This window comes from Macrosteles quadrilineatus, unplaced genomic scaffold, assembly GCF_028750875.1.
Source record: "Macrosteles quadrilineatus isolate MER2022 unplaced genomic scaffold, UCM_ALF_1.0 Scaffold_1__1_contigs__length_201487025, whole genome shotgun sequence".
In the NCBI taxonomy this organism is placed as follows: Eukaryota; Metazoa; Arthropoda; class Insecta; order Hemiptera; family Cicadellidae; genus Macrosteles; species Macrosteles quadrilineatus.
In genome coordinates, this window is record NW_026542594.1 from 126,347,739 (window position 1) to 126,366,324 (window position 18,586).

General features: G+C 37.1%; 1 protein-coding gene across 2 annotated transcripts in view; it reads right to left on the minus strand.

Moving 5' to 3' along the window:
* LOC128984499 (prolyl 3-hydroxylase sudestada1-like) overlaps positions 1 to 18,586 on the minus strand; it is a 64,673-nt gene that overhangs the window by 24,093 nt on the left and 21,994 nt on the right. Inside the window, exons 2-5 of one of the 2 annotated variants that reach the window (XM_054403829.1) lie at positions 13,406 to 13,777; positions 5,831 to 5,953; positions 4,794 to 4,888; positions 4,287 to 4,427 (exon numbers count right to left, since the gene is read on the minus strand). In XM_054403829.1, coding sequence (XP_054259804.1) covers positions 4,287 to 4,427; positions 4,794 to 4,888; positions 5,831 to 5,953; positions 13,406 to 13,777 — 731 coding nt within the window. The remainder of the gene's footprint in view (positions 1 to 4,286; positions 4,428 to 4,793; positions 4,889 to 5,830; positions 5,954 to 13,405; positions 13,778 to 18,586) is intronic. The other variant, XM_054403835.1, reaches the window with a different exon arrangement.

Here is an 18,586-nt window from a genome sequence, read left to right on the forward strand (position 1 = left end):
CAAACAACGATTCAGAAACGAAACGGCAACACGCAATATGATTTTTTCACATTCGTGCAGTACAAAGTAAAACCAAATGCAATCTTTAACCATTGATTATAGTACCTTTATAACATAATAAGCGTAACGTCAACAATATATATGATTAAAATCATTGACGAAGCAATTGCTTTATACGAAGTTGGTCAATCATAACGATTTTAATGGAATAAAAAATCCACAAATATTATATACTAATATGGTTGTACCGTCAACCCGCCACCAAGCACGAAGGCACTAACGTGCCACCCCGACAATCCGCCACCACACGGAAGAGGTGCCACCACGACAACGTGCACCACATCAACCTGCAACCATTGATTATACTTCTTCCCCAAGATGTATAATCAATGATGCAACCCTAAACTGCTTCTTCTTGTTGGTGGTTGGTTGATGTGGTGTCATCTTGACGCGTTCCCGCTTTGTCAATGCTAATACCACGAATATTAAAACCACGGCCGCCTCTAACTACAGGCCGCGGCCTTCGAACTGGCAACGTCGCAAGTGGTGTTGTAACAGCTGTTTTTGTTTGGAAGCAGCTAATGGTATTTGTGTATTTACGAACGAATGGTTACTGGACTATGACATTATTGACTCCGCTTAAAAATCTACAGATAAATTCATATTGTTTCGGTTTTCAATTCTGTATGTTTTATTTTCAATATTTTAATAAATTTATATTAATAAATTTAAATCAATAAAGTGCGATTTAATGAGCTAATGTCACATGTCTGCTATGTTATCTTATCGGACGTCTGTCACTGAACAACACCACTTGCGATGTGTTGCCAATTCGACCAGACCGCGGCCTGTAGTTAAAGGCGGCCGTGATTAAAACAGACACGGTATTGTTCATAAACATAAACAAATGTGTTACTGGCTGGAAAGTGCAAATTTAAAATAGCTTAAAATGATTTGTCCAAACCATGTTGTTATTAGCACTCGATCCGGACCAGTTACGTCATTTGTTTACATTGTCGATTTTATAACAAAGTCGCCGTTCCAGTGCTTCTCAATCCAGTATTCTTTCTCACTCAGTCTCAGTTTAGTGTCCAATCCAAACATTGCAGCAAAAATGATGTGCAGTGTCGACGGCAGTGGCATTGGCTAGTTGATTTAGTCAGCTGATTTCGTCTTGTCATTGCGTAATTCTTTCGTTGGTTGGTTCTTCTGTTCTTCAGTTCAGTTCAGTATTTACTGAGCAAACATCGTGTAATGATGTAGGCTATGCTTATCGAATTACATATTGACACAATTATGAAACGGAGATTAAATTTAAATGAAAGTTAGTTCCTTATTTCCTATTTTAAGTTTTATTTGCTAGTTCAAAAAGTATTCGGCTCGAACATTACGAACTTTTTGAAAATCACGAGCCGAGCCGAATAGGACGCTATTCGGCTCGAAAAAGCTCGATGTTCGAATACTCGCACACCCCTAAATAGAATCTGGCACGGCGTTGGCGACTCGGCGTATATTAAAAAAACCAACAAATGATCTCGTAGATGACGCGTTGTGGTTGTGGTTCACAAAAGAAAGGCGTAAAGGAAACCCATTAAATGGCCCGATTTTAAAGGGAAAAGCAACCATGCTTCATTCTAAGATTGAAAACGGCGGCAGTTTCACTGCCAGTAACGGCTGGTTCGACAGGGGGAAAAAAAGACATGGCGTCCACTTTTTATCTGTTTGCAGTGAAAAGTTGTCGGCAGATCCTACTGGAGCTAGTGAATTTTCTACAAAATTCAAGGACTATATTGAGGAGGAGGGTTTACCTCCAGAACAAATTTATAACATGGATGAAACTGGATTAAATTTTAAACGTCTGCCAGACAAAACATTTGCCGCCAGCAATGAAAAATCGGCTGCAGGGTTCAAAATGAACAAAGAGAGGGTAACAGTTTCCCTATGTTCTAATGCGTCTGGAACCCACAAACTACCTCCCTTAGTGATTGGCAAATATCAAAAGCCAAGAGCATTCAAAAACATAAACGTAAATGCTCTTCAAGTTTGTTACAAAGCGCAGCAATCTGCTTGGATGGATGAGTTTATTATTAAGGACTGGTTTATCAACGAGTTTGTTCTCAGCGTGAAAAAACATTGACTAGCCTGAAAATGCCAATAAAGGCAATTTTGCTTTTGGACAATGCTACCAGTCATGTAGAAGGCATTGAAAGCGAGGAAGACAGTGGAATAAAATGCTATTTTCTTCCTCCGAACGTTACCAGCATTGTCCAACCTATGGACCAAGGCGTAATCGATAGTTTCAAGAGACAATAAAAGAAAAAGTTACTTTCTGAAATTTTGAACAGGATGGAGTTTTACAGTAAAGGACTTGTTGACGTCTTAAAAACAATCAATGTAAAGGACGTCATTTACATGGTGGCTAAGTCGTATGAAGAACTACAATAGTAAAGTCATGGAGTAAACTGTGGCCTGAAGTAGAAGAAGCGGTATTAAACAACATAACAACGATAATCCATCAGCAGAAGTTCGCCAACAAGAGATTGACCCAAGTGAACAATTAGTATTGGAGGATCTTCAAACATTGACAGGTGGTGATTACGTCATAGAAGCAGAAGATGTTCAACAATGGATTGTTCACGTTGACGAGCTGGGGAACGATATGATGACAGACGAAGAAATCGTTATGGCAGTCACCCGTCAAGATAACAATGAGGAGGAAGATGAAGTCTAAGATTTAGATCAGGAATCCAAAATTAGTCATTCCGAGGCAAGAAAGGCATTTACTCTAGCTGCAAGTTATGTTGAACAACAAAAAGTATCAAGTTCTGCAGATGTGATGTGCAGAAGTAAGCTAGCTTCAGTGTAAAAGAAATCGCTAATTTTTATCAATGGTTTATTGTATTTTTTTATTACTGTAAAGTAGTGTGTGTGTTTCAATTCAATACAGTAATCGAATGTGAAAAATTGAAGGTGTTTTTTATTAAGTTTTCTGGTGGATCTTCAGTGTGTCAAACCAAAGCAAATCAGCGAGATCGATTGTACAAAGAGCAATTGGTATGTAAACAAAATAGTTTTCCTACAGTTACCTAACAATGTACATGTTCTCTCACTGATTTGAGAAAGCAAAGTGGCCAATTCGCTCATCAGTGAGACAATGTTAACATTGTCTCACTCTAATTACTTTGTCTCACTCCAGATTTGCAACGTGAAGGCACGAAATAGTGAGCGCGTAACATGCAGGCAACGTCGTATGCGCGCGAAATACGTTGGCAGCACTGGCTGTAAATCAGCTGGTCAACTGTTGTACTGTTGTATTAGTCACTTCACGTTAAATGTTATATTTAAAGTTCACTTCTGTGTAAAAATAGGTTATGTTTCTTCACCAATTTATTTGTTTTATAACTGTTTTGTTTGTAACTGTAGGAAAAGTATAATGTGCAACTCGAGTTCAAAGTACAATTGTCTCACTCGAGAAACCATTCCTCACTCGCCTACGGCTCGTGAGTAAGGATTTCTCTCGAGTGAGTCAATTGCTCACTTTTCTCACTAGTTGCACAAATAACTATTTACCAGTTACTTAACGTGTCTGAAAACAGCTGCTATTTTTTGTAATATATATTCCAGAGTTATCTTATCGCTAGAGTAAACAAACAAACAATGCAACTTGTAGGGGCGGGAAGGGGAGAGGGTTAACAACTCCAAGTCCAAGGTCAAGATTGTTTTTGTCACTCGAGCTTCCAGTGAGAGGCTATAAATAAACATTCTGTATCGTAACAATATGTTGCTTGTATCTTTAATTTCAACAAAGAGTTCTGTACTGTATTACGATATACTGTACTGTATTTTGAAAGCATCAATTAACAGAACAAGAACGTACTTAAGTTATAACAGTACAGTAAAATAACAGTTTTTATTGATTCTTGCCTACAACTATAATTTATTCTACTGAAAGTATTTGACTTAACCGTGTTATTTTGTTTATTAGTGTACGAAAAAAGGAGACAAGTGTAGTTTATTTTATAAATAATGCAACTACTACTTCAAAATAGTGATTATACAACACTTAATTTCATTGTGTTTTTAGGTATTACCCGTTTTAACCGACGTTTTGAGTTATCCGACCTAGGTCTGGTCCCATTAGGGTCGGTTAAGAGGCGGTCTACTGTAGTCAGAAAAAATCATAAATGTAAGCATGGGTCAACATGCACATCAAATTACAGGTCTTTGTTAGACAAAACAATTCCGCAATTCTTGAAAATAATTGTAAATAAGTAAGATTTGCTCACCGGTTTTATTGCCATTTCCAATTGCAAGACCTTGCTTTTTTGGTTAATTTTTACACATGTAAGGCTCTCATCTAATGGACTTGGTAAATGGTACCATCCATTTATAGACAGTCTTTCCTTGTCGACGTACACCTGTTCTACCTGAAAAAGAATTATACTTTAGTAAATTGAGCATGTTGTTGTAACTAAAAACTTAACAGATCAAACAAATCATTTTGTGTTGCTTTGTACACTTTTTTAAAGCAAAATATTTTTTTTAATGTCATATGGTAATTTTACCATTAATTTAAAATACAATGTATTCTCAGTTCTAAAACCTGTATTGTATCCAATCTCATGCTCAAAAATGTGTATATCCGTCCAACTTGATAAAAATCTAAAATCTTTGGGTAGGCTAGGAAATTTGTTTTGCCATATGAGCGACTAGGAACAATATTCTTGGACAATAAGAAAGTATAAAAATAAGAGATATAAAAACTAAATTGAGTTTTATGTGATACAACTTACCTCATGAAACGAAAAGTCGGAGACGTTAAACATCAGAAGTGTGTTCTCGGCAGGTTTGACTTTCTTAAAATATCTATCTTGTTTAGGATCACGATCTACAAACAATATCAGATATCAATCACACAGTTACTAAAATAAAATCTTTCACGATTGTTTGCTTGAGCAACATCTGGGGTTCATGATGACCTAATCAAATTGATTTATTATCGAACAACAACAGTTTAAGAAGACTAACATGAAAAGTGTTGTTATTAAGCTTTCTTTAATTGGAACCTTAAATGAGGCCGACATATAAAAACACAATAACAAACACTCATAATATACACACAACATAATACTAAACAATTTAAAATTTAATGTAAACAGTCCAAAGAAGGCTAAAAAACCATTTCATTTTCATTGGTATTGTATCCTCTGGATCACTCATGTTTACAACAAAAGGTTTATATTACCTGTATCCGTCAAGTGATCCTAGATTGTAGTTGGTTGACAATAGCTGTTTTGTGTTCACAAACATATCTTCAGGTCAAATGTTCACATTGATTTATTCTATGGAATGGTCTTCATGTGGTTAAAAGTTCACAAATAACACTTATACGTACACGAAACATTAAACATCATTGGCCAAAACACAAATATAAAAAACGTGGAATTTAAAAAAGACATCGGACATGACTTGCAGTCATGACCTACCTTCTGCTGGCAATGCATGTGTCCGATGTCTTTTTTAAATTTATCGTTTTTTATATTTGTGTTTTGGCCAATAATGTTAAATTTTTTGTGTAGGTGTAAGTGTTATTTGTGAACGTTTAATCTCATGACGACCATTCCATTGAATAAATCAACGTAAAATTAGAACTGAAGATGTGTTTGTGAACATGAAACAGCTGCAGTCAGTCAACCAACTACAATCTAGGATCACTTGACAGGATACAGGTAATTTAAACCTTTTGTTCTAAAAACAACATATACCAAGTTATTCGTGCATTAATGTTACTTTACAATGAATGTGTAATAGAGAAAGAATTTACACTTACCACCAGGATATGTGCTAAAAAACCGGAGTTCTCCTCCATCTTCTTCTTCCAATAGATCACTTAAATAGAGAATGAAAGCAACGGCCCTTGTCCCCGATTTGTCATCATGGCAGAGGAGGAAATCTGTAAAAAAAAAAAACATAAATTATGTAGGCCATATAACTAATGAAGACTTGAGACTAATAGTGACAATTATTAACAGTAGGCCTAACTCTAAAACAAAACACAAAATGTAAATCAAGGTCTAGGCCCACTTGCAGTTTTGTATGTCCAAAATAGTCAGATCTAGGAGCAGTTGTCAGAAATAAAAATATTGAAGGGACAGCAAAAGTGTAGTTGGGTATACGAGGTGAAACTTGACCTCTAGAATGTCCTAGTCGACTATGTTTGTCACCAGGAACTATTACCAGATCTAAGCATCAGCACCTACCAATTTTCTCTTTAAGTTTAAATCAAATAATTTATTAACACAAAGAAAAACGTTACAGGAAACATGTAGGGTGAGTGCATCAGTGAATGACCATCCCCCAGTGAATGACCGATTTGTATAAAAAACATCATATCAGGCTTTCTGTTTTTCCTAGTCTATCACAATCAGTTTTAAAATTAACTTTGAGGTCTTATTGGTCCTACACTCTGTCACTTATTAAAAAAGAAAGTGTCAATCATACTTTTGTAACATAAACAAAATGTTTCAATGCAGTTCATTTGTAAGCTTCCCACTATGGCGTCTCACACAAACATGGTTGGTTGTAATTTGTCATGGTTCCTTAATTATTGATTTGAACTTTAATATATTACATGTAATTCACAGTTAACATGTTAAGGTATAATTCTGATCTCATTTAAAGATCAAAATCCTAACCAATTGTATATTTAAACAGCCGGTCAATTACTGGTTCACAAATTAGGGTATAACCAGTGAATGACCGTTTTGTTCATTAACTGGATTTAAGTCAATTTTCTTTAGATATTGATGACAATGTTTTCTGATGGAGTAAGCGATTGGTAGGAAACGCAAAATCTCATCATAAATTATGTGGATAAACTATAACCAAAGTTTGAATGCGAGTTAACCCATTGGGGAAGGAATTAATGCGCTACCTGCAGCACCCTCTGGCGGCAATTAATTTTACCGAATTTGTAGACTTTTACTCTAACTGCTATAGAAAGAAAACCTTAGGTAATAAATTAATAATTCTTTCACCTTTTTGTTCACAGTAAAATTGTCTACAGAAAAGTGGTAATTGGATAGTCAAAGTTCTAAACTAAAAAAAAATATATATATAAAGATTATAAAAATAAAAATTTAAAAAACAATATTTTGAAAGTAAACTTGATATACAAATTCCAAGATCAATCCAGACACCAAATAACACTACTATTATAAAGTTCAATCGATTCCCTACGTAGAAAAATCAAAAGTTGTGTAGGTACTTTTATAAGTAATAACATTTTTTTTTAATTGTTTGTTTACCTTACCGCAGCTGATTTTTGGTGATATGTGGTTTCCATGGCAACACAAAATTGTTTGTTATTCGCTAAAATAAATGAGTAAAAACGCATATCAAGAAGCAAGATATTTATAAACATTATAATAGTAAGAAGAAACAAAAAGGGCGAAAAATAATAATAACTAAATAACTAATGGCGCTGCCTAGCGGTGACACGAGCGGCACTCGTAAGTCGGCCGTCGGGCCTGCAGCGGCCGTACGAGTAACGCTCGTAAGTCGGCGCCAATGGGTTAAATCTTACGGTCATTTCTTAGATAAAAGATGATCCTTCACTAGAACCAATATTTTAAGGACCCTGATATCGTTGTTTTTCATTACAGGGTTTACAGCTTCGATGCGAAAATCTAGAACGGGGGTCATTCGGTAAAAAGGAGGAGGTTTAATACAATTTTAAAATTGTTATACAATATGCGGTCATTCACTGGTGCGATGATTTATGTGCAAAAAATTGTATTTTTTGATACTTTTTTTACATAATGAATTAAGTTGTATCACCGGGAAGTACAGGGAAATGTGGGCAATACATTTTAATGATTTCGTACATTGTAGCTTAGTAGTATATTTTCCCATGTCGTTTACAAGTAGAAAGTCAACCTTAAACGGTCATTCACTGGTGCACTCACCATATAGCAGTAATTGGTGTATCCTCAGTTAATAATCTACTTTATAATATAATCTTAATCTATTTTACTACAAATCTGTCAAATCTATAACTTCAAAAAATAAATAAAACAAACAGGCCTTTAATCCACACGTAAACTCAAATAATATGCATACTATTGTATTTTGATGAGCGCTTGTTACATAATGAATACAGCATAGAGAAAGAATATTTGAAATTAAACATAACAATTGAATATCAAATACTCCTTCTGTTCAAATTCAAATATATTTGTTCAAGATATTTCATGGATGGCCTCGCCTAGTTTACAAAACTTTTTGGCAAGGACCAATAGATTTAAAAAAATGACAATCATTATAAACAATTACAGTATTTTTTTTTCTTTAATTTTTTTTAAGTACAAAAAAATATGAAACTAACTCTAAGGCGGTTTGTGGCAGGCACTTATTTATAAAAGTATTTTGGCAGGAATACTTAATTCTAAAAGCATTAAAAAGAAGTGCAACAATAAACAATAACAATAACATATTAAGAAGTAGGAACGAAACTCCTATTACCAACAGCACTCTACCGAGATTGATGATTGCAATCTTTTGTTGTGTTTGGATTTGTGAGTTTATGTTGTATGGTAGTGGAATGAGTGACGGTGTCCGATAGAAAAATACCTCCGCCGCAGCAAACCTGCAGACTAAGCGAATTTCCATTTGCCTGATTTGATTTTATATTAAATCTATTTAAGTAACATTTGGTTTAACGAGTACCTAGGTTTGCTGCTACAGGGAGGCTAATGAAATGTGTTTTTAAGTAAAATATTAGTTCCTTAATATAAAATAAATAAATTTGATAAAAATATTTCCATAAACAAGTTGTAATAAATTCGAACAGTGTTTTTGGCCTAGGGACATCAAAATGGAAAAGTATATCGGTCCGGGCTCCACCCTGCCCCCTACAGTAATAGCTACTTCTCTATAGAAAAATTCGCTAAAAAAGAGTTGCTCGTGTCATGTTTGTTGGTTGAACATAACCTCACACTAAAAATGAACATTTTTCATAAGCAGAATAATCTTTTTTTAAAAGCTCTCTTCTCTCTATTTTACCCTAAAAAATTTATCATTTGTAAATTGTGGCTTTAATCTTGTGGGATTGGTGTGTGTTTTAGAGTGTTGTAATAGTTCCAGCTAACAAAGTTGTATGTAGTCTATTGTTTGGTTGTGTGGTCCTAGGCTAGTGTAAGAAACAAAGTTATGTATATGTAAAGTGTCTATGATTTTGTATGTTGTGTTCTATGTACCTAGTTAAATGCTACTTTGGTCCAGAATCATATTTTTAGACTGGGGATTTCGTAAAAATCATTCGTAAAAATATATTAGATAATTAGATGAGTTTTAAGACTATATAACTTGGATGTATAGCATAGCTGCAATCACGATGTTATTGTCTTCATTTTACATTCAGAGAAATTGCACACACAAGGGAAATCCTATAGTATAGGTGATATAAAAACCAGTCCATCTGTAAAGATAGCAGTATAGATTACATTTTCATGTGCACACATTCAAAAACGTAAGCTAAAAATATTTGTATTAACCCTTTGGATCCCAATAATTTAACCTAGATTTAGTTTGAGTAGTCCCGTGCACTTTGGCTTGCGTTAGCTGGGGCGGCCCAGCCATTTGATGCCAGCTGTTACTCAAGAATCCCAAGCCAATAACACCTGTTTTACACATGTTTTGAAGAAAAATGTATAACTCCCTTATTATTGCAGTTAGAAATAATTTTTTTTTTTTTATTTTGAAGGCATTTGTATGTACATTGCGACTGTGTAAACTGTAATTTATTTTTTTAAATTTTTTTTTTATATTTTTTTGCAAAAAAATTTTTTTTTCACAATTACCTATTTTTTATATTTTTTTTAAAAAAGTACCAATAAAATATGCGTGCTTCTTTAAAAAAATTTCATATTTCAGTTCACTACATTGTAAAGATAACATAATGCAAATTTGACCACAAAAAGTTAAAAAATAAAGTTTCTATGCAGGTTTTTCCAATATCATGCACTTATAGAAAAAGGGTCACTCACCAGGTTTTCACGAGCAGATGAAAAATAAGTCTGAAACATGTCTTCTTTCACTAACTTTCTCTATAAACACTAATACCTAACACAAATATCCTCTTGTCCATTTCATCAAATAATGTTATAAAAATTATTTACATATTTACAAGTGCCCCCCCCCCCCCAAATTACACTTTACACTTGTGGTTGGGCAGACAGTCCAAATGGCAACCAAGCTTGCAATTCACACAAATGGTTTTGGACCGTCTCCTTTTTCCTTGTGGGTCGTTTTTACCACTGCAAACGCAACAGTTTTTTTCTTTGGTTCCCTCCAGCTTTTCGAGGCCAAACTTTCTACTATTGGGAGAAGGACCAGGACCGTCACCACATCCTCGGGCATCAACTCCAGGATTTTTCTCTGTGAACCATAGTAACGCCAATTCTTCTATGATGTCTATTTGAAACTGCAATCGGGAGACAGGTTTGTCTGTATTAAGCTTATAAAGCACGTAGGCATTTAGAATCATCCTACCAAAAATGTTGAAAATGACTTTTTTTAAATGTTTCATGCAACGACGCTCGTCCAGGTATGTATACAGCATCTGATCGGTGCCATCGATGCCTCCCATTCCGTGATTGTATTCGTAAACGACATGGGGCTTAGATTTTATGACAACCTTCCCCCCCCTTCTAATAACATAGCGAACGTTGGCAGCTTTGGCATTTGACGAAACTAAAATGAATTGGGTTCTGTTTGTGCTTTTTTCACGATATGCCATCCATAGAACTGGGCCTTTTCTTACGTAAACCTTTTTCCCTACAGGATATTTCCCGAGCAATTGTTTCGGTACTCCTCTTCTATCAATACGGACCGTCCCTGTCAACCAAGTTTTGTTGTTGTACAAATATCTCACTAGCTTTTTTGACGTAAAGAAATTATCCAAATAAAGGTGGTACCCTTTATTCAAAAGGTTGCTCATCTGTAACAATCTCTTTACAACGGAGAAACCCTGGCCTAGTTGTTCAATTTCCTCTCTATTATCTTCGTACTTGGCGCCCTTGTAACAAAAGAACTTTAAGCAATAATTTGTGGTGGCATCACAAAGGACCCACAGCTTAATACCCCATCTGTGATGCTTTTTCTTTGGCAGGTATTGAGTCAGAGCTATTATTTTTTTCGTTCCAACCAGGGACTCGTCAACAGAAAGTTTCTGGAACGGTATGTAGAAGAATTGAAAAAGCCGGTTGCAGTGATCTATAAGAGGCTGGAATCGACCGCATGGGTCATAATTGGGAGAGTTTTGTCGTGGCAAAGTCCTGGAATCAACAATGTGGAAGAATTTTAATATTGACTGGAACCTATTCCTGCTGAACATTTTGCCAAACCAATCAGTTTTTTGTGATGGAGTTGTGTACCAGTAGCTTCGTATAGATGGTTTTTTCAAAATCCCCATGTTCAAAATTACAGCGATAAACGCTTTCATTTCGTGTACGGTGACGTTACACCAATCTTTCATGTTATTTCTAGCTACGTCATTATTGTTAAAAAAGTTCTGGGCATATCTGTTAGTTTCATTTGCCAAAGTGGTAATTAGGTTCATCGTAAAAAAAAGGTGAAAATAATCAATAGGCTTAGAATTCCGGGGAGGACAATGTTTGGGCCCAGGCAATTCAGAGTATGTGAAGTCGTGTTGCCGTTCTTGATCTTCGTCCTCTCCCACCTCCTCCCATTCGCTACTATCTGGACTGGATGGTTGATCTCTCCTTCCCCTACCCCTAACTCTAGTTCCTCCCCTACCCCTTCCTCTAGGTATTCCTCTCCTTCCTCTAGACATTTCTCCCCTTCCTCTAGATATTCCTTCCCTTCCTCTAGGAATTTGAGCCGATGTGCCTGGCAAATCGATTGGTTCAAGGTCATGTGTTGTGCCTGGCAAATTGAACGGTTCAAGGTCATGTGCTGTGCCTGGCAAATTGATTGGTTCAGGGTCATCTACTATTTCCTCAGATGCATCATTAGGAGGGTCTCTTTGCCCAAATAAGTTACATCTACGCCTAGACTGATCATCATCATCATCATCAGAACCAGAGCTTGATTCGCTTACATAGTCAGTTCGACTAGGCCTATTTGCCAAAAAACTAAAACGATTATTTTCCTTACTTCTATTTGGATTGTAGTCTGGGTCCTCGTCAGTGTCATCCACATAGTCGTCACTCGTTTCGGAAGATGGTATTTCATCAAATGAGTCACTACTATTGTCTTCGTCAACAAAATTACAACCACTTTCTATAACATTATTGATTAGTGTACCTTCACTGGCGGGCGACCGGCATCTTTTACGGTTTCCGTCACTCATTTTTCAAAGGATTTTCCCACGCACAAGTTTCACCAAACAGCTAAACATTCGCGATAGTCACAAATCGATGTTCACTCACAGAAAGACCGGGCGAAACTAAATAAAAATGCGCCAAACGAAGCAAATTCGCGCTAAAACACTAACGCGGGAAGTTTTTACAGAATCATTATATAACAGCTCCGAAGATGAAAGTTGTTGTGTAATAACTAAATAACAATATTTATTTCTTTATTTTTATTTTTACTTATAGTTATTTGTTTACTAAATTGATGTGTTTTATATAATCACGTGCAAACAACAACAGTGAAGTCGGTGGAAAATGCGCCAAAAGAAGCAAATCGGCGTTAAAACACTAACGCGGGAAGAATAGGCTAGTTTTACACATTCATTATATAACAGCTCTGAAGGTGAAAGTTGTTATGTAATCACTAAATGAGAATATTTATTTATTTATTTATATTTTTACTTAGTTATTTGTTTACTAAATTATTGTATTTTATATTATGACGTTTAAACAACAACGGTACAGTCGGCGGGAAACTGTCAAGCGAAGCGTGATGCCACGTAAATTTCGTCGACTTTCGGCTCTTGGTAGCACTATATAAAATATTATATTTATGTTTTCTGAAAATATTTCCACAGACAATGTCTTTATCTGTCCTTTGATGTATTATATAGACATTTATTACGAAAATTAACATAATTGCATAACAAATACTAAAAGCCGATGACATCGGCCCTTGGGTTTTTTCGTGTCTTGTTGCTAGGCCGATCTCATCGGCCCTCGGGTCTTTTCACGGCTAATTACAAAGCCGATCAGATCGGCCTGTGGGCATTTTAAAACCTATTGGCAGAGCTGATGTAATCGGCCCTTGGGACCCAAAGGGTTAACTAATAACTAAATAATTAAGGTGTGTCAGATCTAGATTGTCCAAAAGATTGCTGGTGGCAAATTTTGCCATTGCTATCTTAAATCAGAATAAGTACCTATGAGGCAAAGACCTATGAGAGAAGGTACTTTTAAGATCTTACCTCCCTTTTTATAGCTACTGATAGTTGCTGTGATTTCTTCACTTGTTTCCACATGAAATATTTCTTCCACTTGTTTTCTTATATTCGTTTTTAGGTTGGTGATGACTTTTTTTAAATATGGCAAATCGTCTAGTTGGTCTATTTGGCTTAAATCTGCAGATTGGTGCAGGTGCATCATATCACTGGCATTCAATTCCAAGTTTACATGTTTTATTTCGTCCTTCAGTTTTGTCAAAGTTCTTTCATCAAGAATATCGTGAAAAGTGCAAAGTTTAAATGTTTCTTCCTCGTTAAGAACTTCGATATGTCTACCAACTCTTCCCAAAATAGCAGATGAGTGACATACTGTGTCAGTAATGTTACTGGATCCACCTGTAATCATCAATACTTTAAATCAATTGTAGAACCAATGATTGCATCTTAGTGTTCTCTTGAGAACAAAGACTTAGAGTTAATAGTAAATTATAGTCAGACAAACCATGTATTAAGGTATTTACTGCCTGTTATTACATCACAAAATAATTGATCTCCATTAAATGAAGAGGTCTAATAAACATAAAGACCAATATTGTCTATACAAATTACAATACATACTGTAGTCACTTTTTATCAGCTGATGTCCAAACCAAGAAGTACCCTATCACACTAATTTTAATAATTTGACAAATTTGTAAAGATAAAAAATAATGATGTTATTTGGTCCAGGATCACTTTTCTTGAAAAATTAAAATGGTATAAGATTACCTGTTTCTGTCTATGATCCTAATTTGTAGTATGAGCTACTACTGGTTTCGAGGTTATGAACTCATCATCAGGCTCTTGTCACTCTTGCGAGGTCGTCGAGTTTTACAAACACACAAAACACTGACATTTAAATAAATAAAATACATAATAAGTAAAAGTCAATGTCGTGTATTTTATTTATTTAAATGTCAGTGTTTTGTGTAATTGTAAAACTCGACAACCTTGCAAGAGTGACAAGAGCCTGATGATGAGGTCATAACCTCGAAACCGGTAGCTCATACTACAAATTAGGATCATAGACAGAAACAGGTAATCTTATACCATTTTAACATAAAATACCCCCGCCGCAGCAAACCTGCTGACTAAGCGAATTTCCATTTGTCTGAAATTATTTTCAATTAAATATATTTTAATATCATTAGGTTTAACGAGTACCTAAGTTTGCTGCTACAAGGAAACTAATAAAGTGTGTTTTTTTAGTAAAATATTGATAGCTTAGTACAAAATAAATAAATTTGCCAAGTTTGATCAAATTATATCCATAAACAAGCAAACTACAATATTTGACAATATTCTACATAAGAATAACATGGGAATTTTAAATTTAAAATTTTTTAAATTTTATCCGTTATTAATAACCGAACAAAAATACTTTTATATACTAAATTATTTGTTTTTTTAAGCTCTTTAAAAAGGTCTAAAGAAAAATTGGGAAATTTTGTGTTTTAAGGGTCAAAAGTGAGAAAAACCAATTTTTACCCCATAAAACCCCCCGTAAAGCCCCGTTCCCATGGTCCGATCATGCTGGTTCGCGAACTCATTCAAGTTTATCCCGCTTTACACCTTTAAAACGAATTTCATCAAAATCGGACAAAAATTACTCAAGTTATCCCGTTCACGCAGATAACTAAATATTATTATTTATTGGGGGCAGTGATGATGATTTATAATTTATAATTAAATATTATTATTGCCCAGTTATGGTGTGGCCGCCATCTTTGCCGCCTTGCCGCTGATTCGCCTTGCCGCTGATTCGCCTTCCCGCCAAAGTCCCCACTACTACAGTTTGAAGAGAGGGGGGCGGCGCCCGTAGGTGCGCTGCGCAGTCGCAGTGAGTTGTGTGTGTAGTGATGTGAGACGTAAGCAGGCAGACCCAGACCAGACGGTTCAATCACACACAATGGCCAACAACGATCAAGACAAGGAAGACCATCCTAAATTATACGACTCTGATAGTGATTCTGATGAACATGGAGTTTCTTCGCCACCACCTCCTACAGTACCAAGGATCGATTCAGATTCGGACGAAGAATACCATCCTAAATTATACGACTCTCCTGATTCTGAGGAAGATGGAGTTTCTTCGCCACCACCTCCTGAAGTACCACGGATTGATTCAGACTCTGACGAAGAAGACCATCCTAAATTATACGACTCTCCTGATTCTGAGGATGAAGGAGTTTCTTCACCACCCTCTCCTGAAGTACCAAGGATCGATTCAGACTCTGACGAAGAAGACCATCCTAAATTATACGACTCTCCTGATTCTGAGGATGAAGGAGTTTCTTCGCCACCCTCTCCTGAAGTACCAAGGATCGATTTAGACTCGGACGAAGAAGACCATCCTAAATTATACGACTCTCCTGATTCTGAGAATGAAGGAGTTTCTTCGCCACCCTCTCCTGAAGTACCAAGGATCGATTCAGATTCGGACGAAGAATACCATCCTAAATTATACGACTCTCCTGATTCTGAGGAAGATGGAGTTTCTTCGCCACCACCTCCTAAAGTACCACGGATTGATTCAGACTCTGACGAAGAAGACCATCCTAAATTATACGACTCTCCTGATTCTGAGGATGAAGGAGTTTCTTCGCCACCCTCTCCTGAAGTACCAAGGATCGATTCAGACTCGGACGAAGAAGACCATCCTAAATTATACGACTCTCCTGATTCTGAGAATGAAGGAGTTTCTTCGCCACCCTCTCCTGAAGTACCAAGGATCGATTCAGATTCGGACGAAGAATACCATCCTAAATTATACGACTCTCCTGATTCTGAGGATGAAGGAGTTTCTTCGCCACCACCTCCTAAAGTACCAAGGATCGATTCAGACTCTGACGAAGAAGACCATCCTAAATTATACGACTCTCCTGATTCTGAGGATGAAGGAGTTTCTTCGCCACCACCTCCTGAAGTACCAAGGATCGATTCAGACTCTGACGAAGAAGACCATCCTAAATTATACGACTCTCCTGATTCTGAGGATGAAGGAGTTTCTTTGCCACCCTCTCCTGAAGTACCAAGGATCGATTCAGACTCGGACGAAGAAGACCATCCTAAATTATACGACTCTCCTGATTCTGAGAATGAAGGAGTTTCTTCGCCACCCTCTCCTGAAGTACCAAGGATCGATTCAGATTCGGACGAAGAATACCATCCTAAATTATACGACTCTCCTGATTCTGAGGATGATGGAGTTTCTTCGCCACCACCTCCTAAAGTACCACGGATTGATTCAGACTCTGACGAAGAAGACCATCCTAAATTATACGACTCTCCTGATTCTGAGGATGAAGGAGTTTCTTCGCCACCCTCTCCTGAAGTACCAAGGATCGATTCAGACTCTGACGAAGAAGACCATCCTAAATTATACGACTCTCCTGATTCTGAGGATGAAGGAGTTTCTTCGCCACCACCTCCTAAAGTACCAAGGATCGATTCAGACTCTGACGAAGAAGACCATCCTAAATTATACGACTCTCCTGATTCTGAGGATGAAGGAGTTTCTTCGCCACCCCCTCCTAAAGTACCAAGGATCGATTCAGATTCGGACAAAGAATACCATCCTAAATTATACGACTCTCCTGATTCTGAGGAAGATGGAGTTTCTTCGCCACCACCTCCTAAAGTACCACGGATTGATTCAGACTCTGACGAAGAAGACCATCCTGAATTATACGACTCTCCTGATTCTGAGGATGAAGGAGTTTCTTCGCCACCCTCTCCTGAAGTACCAAGGATCGATTCAGACTCTGACGAAGAAGACCATCCTAAATTATACGACTCTCCTGATTCTGAGGATGAAGGAGTTTCTTCGCCACCCTCTCCTGAAGTACCAAGGATCGATTCAGACTCTGACGAAGAAGACCATCCTAAATTATACGACTCTCCTGATTCTGAGGATAAAGGAGTTTCTTCGCCACCACCTCCTAAAGTACCACGGATTGATTCAGATTCGGACGAAGAATACCATCCTAAATTATACGACTCTCCTGATTCTGAGGAAGATGGAGTTTCTTCGCCACCACCTCCTAAAGTACCACGGATTGATTCAGACTCTGACGAAGAAGACCATCCTAATTTATACGACTCTCCTGATTCTGAGGATGAAGGAGTTTCTTCGCCACCCTCTCCTGAAGTACCAAGGATCGATTCAGACTCTGACGAAGAAGACCATCCTAAATTATACGACTCTCCTGATTCTGAGGATGAAGGAGTTTCTTCGCCACCCTCTCCTGAAGTACCAAGGATCGATTCAGACTCGGACGAAGAAGACCATCCTAAATTATACGACTCTCCTGATTCTGAGAATGAAGGAGTTTCTTCGCCACCCTCTCCTGAAGTACCAAGGATCGATTCAGATTCGGACGAAGAATACCATCCTAAATTATACGACTCTCCTGATTCTGAGGAAGATGGAGTTTCTTCGCCACCACCTCCTAAAGTACCACGGATTGATTCAGACTCTGACGAAGAAGACCATCCTAAATTATACGACTCTCCTGATTCTGAGGATGAAGGAGTTTCTTCGCCACCCTCTCCTGAAGTACCAAGGATCGATTCAGACTCTGACGAAGAAGACCATCCTAAATTATACGACTCTCCTGATTCTGAGGATGAAGGAGTTTCTTCGCCACCACCTCCTAAAGTATCAAGGATCGATTCAGACTCTGACGAAGAAGACCATCCTAAATTATACGACTCTCCTGATTCTGAGGATGAAGGAGTTTCTTCGCCACCACCTCCTAAAGTACCAAGGATCGATTCAGATTCGGACAAAGAATACCATCCTAAATTATACGACTCTCCTGATTCTGAGGAAGATGGAGTTTCTTCGCCACCACCTCCTAAAGTACCACGGATTGATTCAGACTCTGACGAAGAAGACCATCCTAAATTATACGACTCTCCTGATTCTGAGGATGAAGGAGTTTCTTCGCCACCCTCTCCTGAAGTACCAAGGATCGATTCAGACTCTGACGAAGAAGACCATCCTAAATTATACGACTCTCCTGATTCTGAGGATGAAGGAGTTTCTTCGCCACCCTCTCCTGAAGTACCAAGGATCGATTCAGACTCTGACGAAGAAGACCATCCTAAATTATACGACTCTCCTGATTCTGAGGATGAAGGAGTTTCTTCGCCACCACCTCC